The sequence below is a fragment of the Ptychodera flava genome, chromosome 3 (genome assembly GCF_041260155.1).
Source record: "Ptychodera flava strain L36383 chromosome 3, AS_Pfla_20210202, whole genome shotgun sequence".
NCBI classification, from domain to species: Eukaryota; Metazoa; Hemichordata; class Enteropneusta; family Ptychoderidae; genus Ptychodera; species Ptychodera flava.
The window spans coordinates 15917990-15930112 of NC_091930.1; the positions used below are offsets into that span (position 1 = coordinate 15917990).

At 40.2% G+C, this 12123-nt stretch overlaps 1 protein-coding gene across 1 annotated transcript; it reads left to right on the forward strand.

Annotated features, from left to right (window-relative positions):
* Positions 1 to 212: 212 nt before the first annotated feature.
* LOC139129623 (short transient receptor potential channel 4-like) lies at positions 213 to 12123 on the forward strand. The gene is made up of 14 exons (XM_070695285.1): positions 213 to 335; positions 1441 to 1620; positions 2152 to 2270; positions 2660 to 2767; positions 3650 to 4057; positions 4913 to 5100; positions 5340 to 5542; positions 6221 to 6360; positions 7203 to 7816; positions 8548 to 8743; positions 9373 to 9549; positions 9878 to 9919; positions 10315 to 10436; positions 10797 to 12123. The coding sequence occupies exons 2-14, from the start codon at positions 1446 to 1448 to the stop codon at positions 11488 to 11490; spliced, it is 3186 nt and encodes a 1061-aa protein (XP_070551386.1). The 5' UTR covers positions 213 to 335; positions 1441 to 1445; the 3' UTR covers positions 11491 to 12123.

The following is a 12123-nucleotide window of genomic DNA, read 5'->3' on the forward strand; positions in this document are numbered from 1 at the left end:
GAAGACCACGCGCCGCTTGAGGTGATATAATTCCTGTAAAGAGTTTTGAAGACTCTCAACTCTTATCACTTTTCAATATTGTGTAATGCTCTCCGTACATTAAATACCTACTATGCCGGTGTTTAACTTTCAAATGTCTGCTCGTGTAAACAGAACAGCTGGCGTAAAGCAAACAATATTATGTTTAATTTACTGGAGTTCCTACGGCGAGCAAACACATTACAAACAGTGAAGTGAAAGGTGGGTAAGCCGTCAGCAATCACAATTTCACGGTGTAACCGTGCAACGGTCTCTGTCATAAATTCTGATATTTTGTACATCACCCTCAGAGGAAGGTAAGTTCAGTTGTATCTAGATCGTGCTTGATGAGTAGCTACAGGTTTGCTATCGTTTTCCACCGTGGAAAATTATGGTACTTAAAGACGACACGCCCGGACAAAATTATACTGAAAATCAGGATTTCATGTGATTGAAACAGAAATGTATTGGTAGTGCCGACAAGAATCTTTAAATGAACTTATTGGTATAATTCGAATCGGGAGACGACTTTTACAAGACATACTGAATTACATATCAAGCAGTATTTTGAATATTGTACAAGTGCTTCGAGATATGATATTACGCGGGACAAGTTGAGAACGTAGAAATATAATATACTGTCGCATGTTGTGCATATTGTTATGCCTGCTTGACCGCTATGCCGTTTCAGAAAGTTATTTTTGCCGTAAAAGACTCACTTTCAGGCCTGTTATCCTTGCATAAAAGCAAAACGCCGAATGTTGCATTCCACATGTCGTCATTTTACCACCGAGCAGGCAATATTGACTTTCACTTAAAAACCTTCCAATGCTTGGTGGGTCAACATCGCTTGGAAAGCACAAACATGTCCATGTGTGCGTTCAGCATTATCAGCAAGAGCCACTTGTTGCAACTGCGCATGTCGGTATTTAGACTACGAGGTTAACATCGACTACAGCATTGTATGTCAAATTCTTATTGGCACTTGTTTATGTATATCCGAATGTTCTGTTTGTGGGTAAAATGTACCCAACGACAGAGAAACAGCAACACAGATCAACATAACGCTGTTATACCTGCAGGAATCACAGTACAAAAGTTCACTGATTCCGCTGTAGTTCATATTATCGAAGCTGACGCCCAAAATCTCCTACTAAAACTGAAAATGTAGGGTTGCATTCCTCAAAGTGATGGCCCTGTTTTCTCAAGCGCTTTAAGACTATTTATGAACGTCATATTATGCAGTTCTAGACTCGAAGCAATACTGGATTGATTTTATAAAGTAGTATATTTACTTAAATTATCGACTATTCAATTTTTACACCGTGACTGCAATTCCTCTCTCCGGACAAACCTTCTACGCCGCAAATGTAATGGCCAACCATTCTTTGTAAACAATACACTCACAATTGTTTTTGTCAGGAGCCATGGATTCTGATATGGAATCAGAAAGTCTAGAACAGCTATATCTGGCGGCCGTTGAGAAGGGAGACGTCCCTGCCGTGGAGTACGCAATGAAACACCAACATCTCATTAATGTGAACGTAAAAGACAGCAGTGGACGGAACGCCATGCAGATCGCTCTAGCCCACGGACATATTGGTAATATGAGAGAGAGAGAGAGAGAGAGAGAGAGAGAGAGAGAGAGAGAGAGAGAGAGAGGTAACCCCAGTCTGCTAGGTATTGATGGGGTCTCGGATGTGTACAAGGCTTAGGTATTTTAATCACTCACCATACCGTGTCATTACGTCAATTCAGGCTCATTACAGAAGCCCTGGTTCCAAACCTTTTAAGTTGCCGCACCACGTATTCTTGCTGAGTTTTATCTATTTATTTGTATTTCGTACGCATAATATGTAAAGTTATATAATTTTTAGTGCGAACGGATTTTTGCACTTCTCAAAAATTTAGTGATCGCTTCCTACCATCAAATAACTCACAAGATTATGTTTCCGAGATAGACCTAATATATATTCTCGTTAGAAGATAGTAAAACCTATAATATTGCTTCTGTACATTCATTGATTTGACTCTCGATGATACATAGACTATTTTATATAACGCAATATTGTTTAAAGTTCACCTGAGCGAATCAATAGGATAATCCAACAATGTGCATTTTTACCCTTTTAGAAATTTTGAAGATATTGTTGCTGTATAAAGTTCAAGTTAGCGATGCGCTGCTCCGTGCAGTAGATTTACAATTTCACAAAGCCGTGGAGATTCTGTGCGAACATTCCAAACGTTTACTGGTAAGTTGAATGTGCATGAATGTTTATATTATTCCTTGAATTATTCGAGTGTAGATTAATATTAAACTTGTCGTTGAATTCTGACATCACAGGCTCTATTCATCTGTGACGTAAAATACTAACACAAATATCAGTAATTTGTGCATTGCGGAATATGTGTCATTGAACGTGACGGTTGCTCATTAGCATATACAACACAGCAATACATTCCCTACGCAAGTTGAATTTGCTAGTGTCGTAAGAACGTCAAAAGTTCCATGTGTACCCTGACATTACACTGATCACGCGTCGCAGCACATGGCATTAATAGATGGATACTAATATCATGAAAATTCATAGCGCAACCGATAAGTGACGAAACCTAAAAAGCTTCTCCTTTCACTTTGCAGAAACATGGCATCGACGTCATCAACGCTCGGTCAGACAACGAGGATTTCCACCCAGTCATTACCCCGATAATGCTAGCAGCACATCACAATAACTACGACATTATAAAGGTATGATGAGAATGGATAATGACGATTAGGACATGTCACTGCCTTTAGGTCCAATACATGCATGACGTCATGATAATTACATGTTCAGTAATCAAAACTGACAGTGAAATCAACTGAAAGATATCATGAATAATAAAGGAGAGAAATAAATTAGGTAGATGAATATAGATAGTTAGACAGACAGGCAGATGTACAGACAGATAGAGAGATAGTAGGTAGATAAGTAGACAGGCATAGGTATAGGTTGATAGAATAGATAGGTGTATAGACAGATAGGTAGATAGGTGGATAGATGAATGGATGGCTCGATAGATAGATAGATAGGTAGATGGATAGATCAGTAGATCGATAGATAGGTAGGTAGTCAGCTATGTCGGTAGATGGGTCCACGAGATCGATAAATAGATAATTGGAAAAGGGTTGATGGACAGAAATGCAAATGTATGGAGAGGCAAATCTGCTGACAGACGAACAAATACGCAAACAAAGAAAGAGACAGACAAACTGGCAGACAGAGAGCTAGATAAGACCAAAAAAATTGTTTCTGGTCATCGCGCGCGTCACGTCTTTTTTCGGGGGAGGGGTACGTACATACTCATCAGTACAGGTATCCTCGATATCCCTGTTTGCATGTCCAAAATGCTAAAAAGAAAACGGAAGTATTATGCAGTCAATGATAAAAGACAATGACTGTTGCATCAATAGTGTCCAAACAGCATTGTTAGGAATTAATAAAAAAGAAATAAAATTTAAAAAGGAAATCGCGTCCTCGCAACACATTTGCTAAATTACAAGAACCAGAAGCAATTTTGCGGGGTCTAAGAATACCTTGATAAATACACGTATAAAATCACAATAACAATTACAATGGTCGTTTTTCAGATCTTACTGAGTTACGGAGCAAGCATAGACGACCCGGAATCTGAAAATTACGTTGACATTACAGCTAAACACACGTTGCAACATTCGTTGGGTACGCTACAAGTTTACAAAGCTTTGTGCAGCGAGGCCTACATCACTCTGACCAGCGTTGACCCGATTGATAGAGCTTTCGAGTTGAGTGACAAGCTGCGGTCGATTGGTCAGCGTGACACGGAGTTCAACGATGAATATGGTAATTTGGAAGACCAGTGCCAGAGCTTTGCTGCCGATTTACTGGCGCAGACGCGGAATAGCACGGAAACCAACACGGTTTTGACGTACAATCCAGAGCAGTGGAAAGACGCTGAAAAGATCGACGCGGACACGCCGCACAAAGCTTACATGGCCGTCAAATACCGACAAAAGAAGGTGAGACTACATCTCTCTAACGTGTCTTTATGTTGCTTTTGAAAGGTTATTCAGAAGTTGGTTTACACCAAAGTGTCGCAAAGGAATTAGAGTGTAAGAGAGTTAGGGATTGATATCTAAGCCATTAAAATAAGGCACAAGCGATACAACAGCAATCAGTGACCAAGCTGTTGACAAAATTTTTATTTTTGGCGAAAATGTTTTGTTTTGCAACCTGCCAGGAACTGATATATTTTTTAGCAGTTTCAAAGATACACAATGTCTAACGGCTAGTATAAGTATTGCGTTTTACAAAAATCAGCCGTATCGTAGTCTAAACAATTAATACCATTGACATTAAAACATGTTATTGATGGCGAGAGTTGTTAAGGTAGTGTGTGGCTTGAAACTGAAAGACTGAAAAAATTTGCCAAAACTTTCCTAAGGGAAACTTCAAATCATTCCGCTTCAAAACCAAGAATGAAAATCAGGGGTGTTCGTTTAAAATTTACCACCGGAGAAAAAAGTCACCCGATATTTACTGACTCTTGAAATTTAAAATGGCCGCTATCCATATCTTAGCTCTTAGGACAAAATATATATTTTTGATTTTCACAAGATAATACGGTGAAAACATAAGGTTACTCAAAATGAACACTCATAAATTGTGAAAGAAAACATTTGTATTGTAGAAGTTTGAGGTCTCGAATATCTTTCCCTAAGAGCAAATTGTACCTCGATATTTCAATATCTATATTGCTTGTGACTTTCTGCTTCGAAAGGCTGTATCAGCAGACATCACACGCATTCTCGTCAAAATAAGCGACATTTCTCTAGTTATGCCAATTTCTGTAACATGTATTTCTTGTACCACAGTTTGTGGCCCATGCGCACTGCCAACAGTTCCTGACACAGCGTTGGTACCGTGGACTTGATGACTGGAGACAGAGGAGCAGTCTCTCTCGAATTGTAATCAGTCTGCTCGTCATGCTGTCATTTCCGATTCTCTCACTGGCCTACATCTTGATTCCAAGCAAGAGAATTGTCAACTTCCTTAGAGTACCGTAAGTGTGTAATGGTTAACTGTCTTGCGATCGGGAGAATCACAATATAATGGAATTCATCAAATACAGCTTTTATGATAAAAAAATATATTCTGATATAAAATGATTGGATGAATCAAATGATACAGACTTTAATTAAGAAAGAGCTAATAGTCAGAATCATGCTAATTAATCCTGCATTCACCACAGCCGTTCTGAAGCTTATTAATTAGATTATACGACATTTCGATGGTTCACAGCTACATCAAGTTCCTCATCCACACGGCATCCGCGCTGGCGTTTGGTCTGTTGATATTCCTCTCGCTCATGCGCATTGAAGACTGGATTGCCACCGGCAGATCAGTGGATTCCACCGAGTCACTGCAGAACACCATCATCAGTGACAGCAGACGGGGTCATCCACCGACTGTCATTGAAATGATTATGTTTACCTGGATCGTAGGTACAGTGTTTATTCTACTGTAGTTTGCAACCAGCCGGTGTTTTTGTTTTCGTCTACCCGTCTCTTTGCCCGCCTGTCTGTTCGTCCTTTGATCTGCCATCTGTCCAACTCTTTCTATTTGTATCTCTCAATTAAATGTCTGCCTGTCTCCTAACCCTCTCTCCTTCTCTCTCCCTCCCTCCAACTCTCTGTCTGTCTGTCTGTCTGTCTGTCTGTCTGTCTGTCTGTCTGTCTCTCTCTCTCTCTCTCTCTCTCTCTCTCTCTCTCTCTCTCTCTCTCTCTCTCTCTCTCTCTCTCTCTCTCTCTCTCTCTCTCTCTTTCTCTCATAGTGTTATGGCGACTTAGATGGCTCGCACAACATAAAAAATCGACTCTTTCACTTAATGTGCAGTATTCTTGTTTGATCTGTTTGAACCCTATTTGACTGTGTGGCATCACAGAAATCGGCTATTAGAGAATATATTCAGCATGTAAGGTAAAGTGTCTATGCGTTGCAATGCCTGACCTAGCGTGTCTTAACAAAACTTAGTTGTACAATGATCATACACCAAGTTAGCCATTGCCGTCCAACAAACTACAACTTAACCAGCACGCATGACGTCATGATCATCGGGGATTGATCGGGTGCCTGAAAATAGTGTATGTCTTCATATTCCTTTGTCAATTTTCACACTGCAGGCATGACTTGGCGGGAGATCAAGGAAATTTGGTCGCATGGCGCCGCGGACTTCACAGTGGACAGTTGGAATATCATGGATTTCATACAGCTGTCTCTTTATTGGATGTCGTATGCACTGATATTGATTTCTTGGATTACGGTAAGAACCAATCATTACAATCGTTGAGCGAGCATGTGCATGACGTAATCATATGCAAGTGCATATCTTATGACAGTGCTAGGAAATGCAAGAGACAACACATTGAAATCTTTTATTCTGGTTTATAAAAGACTTGGTTCGAAGAGAAACATTCCTGGTGGCGTAAAGCCGAGGGCAGATTTTCGACGGGTCAATTTTGTAGTAGAAAGTGAAAAATACCCAAGAGTGAGTTAGGTTTGGACACAAATAACAACAGAAGAATCGGGTCAATGAACGTTATTTTGGAAGTGTTACTTCACTGAAAGAAAGGAAACGGGATTCTGAGTGTATAAGTAGAATGTACGATGCGCTGACACCACGTACGGTGAACACGACACTCATAGAACATCACTGGCCAGTATTTCACGACCAGTATAGTGAGCTTTACATACACCAGTCTCGCCAATTTTCCTTGACGAATCTTTATCGCAAAGTCAGTCCAAATCGTGAGCATACTCAGTAGAAAGTGATACATACAAAATTTGTATCTATTTGACGATAGCAAAATTTTGGAAGAGCGTACCCGACATGTGTTAGTGTGGTATCACGAATTTACATTTATCTTCTTTGAGAAAAGCATCGCCTATAATATTATGCTAGTGGTTTCAGTTGTCATCATCATCATCATCGTCATCATCATCGTCATTATCATCATCATCAAACCATCATCATCATCATCATCATCATCATCATCATCATCATCATTCACAAATATTATTGACAAATGTTCATTTCGCGACATAGAACGAGTCACTCAGGCTGGATTGTAGTACAAAAAACATTTTTTTTATTTTGCTCCGCAGTGGCGCACGACTTACAGCCACCTGAGCGAGACGGGTGAACTTCAACGTTCAAAACGACAAACAGGTGACGAATTGGAAATATACATGACCACGAACGTCGTCTCAGATCTACAAAGTTATATCGACATCGCAGTGCAGAACATTACCTCTCACACGGTAGATATACACCGATCACAGCTCGACCTCTTCATCAACACTCTGGTGAACAACTTCAGCTGCTTGGCCAGTGCGAATGTCGGCAACCACGAGACAGAAAACGGAATTCAGGACTTTTTGGAAGAATTCACGCAGGGTAATTACGTCATCGAGTCGAGACTATTATGGGATGCATTCGACCCGGAACTCGTATCGGAAGGTATCTTTGCACTGGCTAACATCATCAGCTTTCTGCGTCTGATCAACATCGTTATAGTCAGCAAGCAAGTTGGCCCGCTGCAGATTTCTTTGTGGGGAATGGTAAACGACATACTAAAGTTCCTGGCCATATTCTGTTTCGTCTTGATCGCATTCGCTGTCGGCTTGACGCAGCTCTATAAGTTTTACTCGGCACTCTCAGTGCTGGAGTGTCGGTCTGCCGACGACAGCGAACCTGGCTGTTATGAAGGTTTCACCAGGTAAGTCATGGCCGATTGTCTACAAAAAAAACTAACTCCTCCTAACTAACTCTAAAATTAATTCTTACTCCTCCTAACTCTATATACTTGGTCGATAGTGATTGCAGGGTGTTCGCGAAGTTTAAAGTTTGTGTATGATTAGAATGACAGAAGGCTATATTTTACGGAGAATAACTTGCTTATGCATAAGGCATAAGGCATAAAGCATTGTATTTTTCCGTCAACGTGCCCCTTAGGAAACAGGGTAGGTTTGTTGGGATGTTTTACTTACTTTTTATTTTCTATTTGGTAAAGTAATTCATGATTTTATAAAATGCGGTACGAAGGGTTTTGAATGGGGTAGGCCAGTTTATCAGAAACACACGGATATGTTTATTTGTTCCAGTATACAGTTTTACATTTTGTGGGAATGATTGAATTTTGGTAGAAGGTGAGAACCGTTTGACAATTAGATCGAGTAATTTTACTCATACAGTTTTGGTCATTCACTGATATAACACTCCAGGACCTGTTACGAGGTATCTTTCGTTCGGCATCTCTAGTTATCGTGTACACCTTCATCATGCAGCCCGCCCAGTCCTCTAGACTCTTACTAGGAATAGTTTGACATTGTCTTTAATTAAATTCACTTTCCGTGAACCAACGTCGTTGAAACGATAACATAAGCAGGGGTAGCTATAAACCAATATCTTACGTCATTCTGAGTGTCCTCATTTCATATTCCTGGGCAGTTTTGGCACAACTGTGAAGATATTATTTTGGAATCTCTTCGGCTTCATCAACTTGAACGTAATTGGAGTGGAGGCGAATCACGTGTTCACAGAGGGCGTGGGGGAATTTTCCTACGCGGCATATCACGTGATTGGTGTTCTCATCCTGTTGAACGCCCTGATCGCTATGATGAGTAACACATACAGTAGGATTGAGGTCAGTGATTTTTTTCTATTTCAAGGAACTTGGAAAGCTTGCAGAAAAAAGTGCACCAAGCCTTTGTATCAGTTTTAAAGCAGCTTATGGAGTAAATACAGTTTTTATCCGGCGTATTTTTTGTGAAAATTGACAATTGTGTCCCCCCCCCCCATACAATCAACAAGGAAATGGCGGACCGTCGGACATTTTCAATTGCAAGTGTCGGTAAATAATAATGTAATTGTTTCTGAAGTATCAGTTTTTGCACGGTGTCCCCTGGTTTTTATTCTTGATATCGACAGGGAATGACTGTATCTTAATTGAGGATATTTGACACCGAACAATAATGGAACAATAACGTTGAATAAAATAACTCGCCTCGGACTTTGTGTTTACTGCTCTAAGCCTGGCAGTCCTCCCATAATTTAGCGTCTGCATGTCGATGACAAGAATTTAAGTAAATAATCTTAACATTGCGGACATTTTGTAGGACGAATGCAGTATAAATTGTGGAAAAAATAACCGCCATTTTGGACAGATTAAAATGGAATGTGGTCGGTGGGTTTCATTAAACGACAAGCGAATTCTAGATTTCACACAGTTGTTTCGAGTCTGTAATCTCTGTCCCCTTAATGTCTTTACTGTAGGAAAACCGTGACACGGAATGGAAGTATTCCCGCGCTAAGCTCTGGCTGAGTTATCTCGACAGCGGTGGAACTATTCCGCCGCCGTTTAATATCATACCCAGCGTGAAAAGCATCTATTATGCGTTGAATTGGTTGAAGTACTTCTTATGTCCACGGTTGCAAAGGAAGAAAATCAAGGTTGGTGTTTCTAACTGCAGGTTATGATTAGATGTAAATGATGTCATGATTAAATATCCTTTCCCTGAAAGTGCCCAAAAAGAGCCTTACAATTTACACACAAGAAATTATGAGCTAATGAAAAATGCAAAAGCTAGCCTCTTGGAATACTAAGTACTATATATATGCGGAAATAAAAAAAATACGAAACAATTTCACAATTTTTTTTCCAACCGAGAACAAGGTCGCAAATTAATATAAGCTATTTGCGTGCTAAAGTACAAACTTTTGTTACGCCGTTTTCCTTGCTGGCTAGGTCGTAGTAATGTAGTATTTTATTTGGTTCCAGAAACAATGGGACAAAATTGAAAAGTTGCAACAAGACTACGAGGTGAGTTCAGATTGTGTCGATTAATCTATTGATTGATTGTCTGTGATGTGTACTTGAATCGTGTTGTAGGGAAAACGTACTCTAAAAAAACAGACTGACCTACTGGATAGTGGCACACTAAAATTACGGATCCATGGTTTTACAGACTTCCCGGTGTAGTGAATGATTCTTGAAAATTGCGTACAATGCGCCTTGCAGGTGCTAAAACTGATTTTTTACAATACTCTGCTATCATTTTGTGCCTTTATGGACCCCTGTTTGAGCTTGTACAAGAATTACAACTTCAACGTCTCCCTTTTTTTCAATGGAAAATTAATTTTCCCCATTGCGAAAATAAAATTAATAATAGCACAATATACTCAGTGCACTTCAATCTTGGCTTTCAATTTACCCAGGATGTGGTGCAACAACTCGTATTGCGATACTGGGCTGAGAAAAGGTCAGGGGGTCATGAGGGGGACAAGGTCGTGACACAAGCTGACATTCTGAAGTTGAAGCAAGATATGTCCGGACTGAAGTGAGTACCCTTCAGAGGATATTTTTTACCTGATTTAGCATTTACATTCTATCAACTGCAAACCTATATGCCTTAATTTCCCTATCATAATTACTTCATCACCACCACCGTCGTCGTAGTCACCATCATCATCATCATCATTATCATCATCATCATCACCATTATCATCGTCGTCGTCAAAATCACAACCACCATCCAGGTGCCCATGTATGTACGAGTAATAGATGCTTGACGTTCAAACTAGTGATTCCCGCGCCGATAGGACACATTTTTGAAAATTACCATCGTGTCATTCGTGTAGGCCTACATCGTTTTTTTACCATGGAAGTGTCATTAATGCTATCTGTTTTTATGCTACAGGTATGAAATTCTCTCCCAGATTCAACGCAGTGATAAGACCCTGGGCGCTGTGAAGGGAACTACATCCGGGATAATGCAACGCGTCACCGAGATGGAATCTGCCTTGATAGAATCAACCAGAGATGACAGTGAGTGGTTCAAGAAAGTTCAGGATGAGCTCTTGAGAAATTCTGAACGCAATGACAGGCGTGTAAAAGATACCGAAGACGACTATCAGGCTGAGTCTACCTTGTCTATTCTACAGATGAGAAAACGACTCGCACAAGATCAAGAGGCGACGAGCGGCGCGGGCGACTCCCGTATGAAACCTGGGATGTGCAGCATTTCGATTCAAACTGACGGCCAACCTATAACAGAGGAACTACGTCAAACGACTGCATCGAGTGCTTACGAAGAGAAAGAGGAATCGATTTGGTTTGATGATGAAAACGAAGCCGAGATGCCAGATGGCGAAGATTTCAACCAGGCCGACTGCAGTCAGCAGAGTCCCGCCGATGGTCTGGAGGTAGGCTTTGAGGACGACAACGGGCACCGAGACAGAATTGAAAGTCGCCATCGTGCGGTGGCATTACACAAAGTGACCTTGCCCCCTATGTCAAGCGACACGGAAACTACCAGTATATCGGACAATGAAACATCCACCTCCACTGTATCACCGATGTACGAGCTCTTTGACCAGTTAACCAAAACTTAACTGCGAAAAACACCCAAAGTAGGAGCCTAGTAAAATCGATTCTGTAAATACGTATTAAAACAGTAAACCGATCGCCTTCAAGGTGAAATTTTAAGCTTTTTTACTTCAATTTTCCCGAGTATAATGTTTTCTTTCAATCATGACGCGTGATATTCCAAGCGCTACAATAACCTTGTACTTGCTCACAATTGAATGCCCTCTCAACTTTTTTAATCAATTTAACAAACTCTCAGTGAAATGGTAACCATTCATAGCCTGATCTATGGCCATCGTTTGGCGATTAGAACGCACTTAAAGTCCCAAGTTTACTGGCAGGAAGAGTACCTTTCGGGTTCATTAATGGAATTTAAATGTTATTGTATTGACTTGTTTAATTCACAGAGCAATTAGAGCGTATTTGATCTTCTACATACTTAGTATGTCATAATGTGTAGAAAAAATATCACAATGTAAGCTTATTTGGAGAGTAAGACGAACATTATGGTTTATTGACATTTTAATAATTGTTGCGTAATGTTTCTAGAATTGAGTTGTCTTCAGGGTGACCATTTAGAAGTCTTACGTCCAATGGAAATAATTATGCTCTTGTTCGGCCAATAAACGAGTGAAACTACATCAATTACTTAAACAAGA

Excerpts from the sequence above, each read along its gene's own strand:
- LOC139129623 (XM_070695285.1), top strand. The coding sequence starts at position 1,446 with ATGGATTCTGATATGGAATCAGAAAGTCTAGAACAGCTATATCTGGCG. Across the intron at positions 2,768-3,649 it reads ATAACTACGACATTATAAAG|ATCTTACTGAGTTACGGAGC; the intron begins GTATGATGAGAA and ends GTCGTTTTTCAG. Across the intron at positions 10,437-10,796 it reads CAAGATATGTCCGGACTGAA|GTATGAAATTCTCTCCCAGA; the intron begins GTGAGTACCCTT and ends TTTATGCTACAG.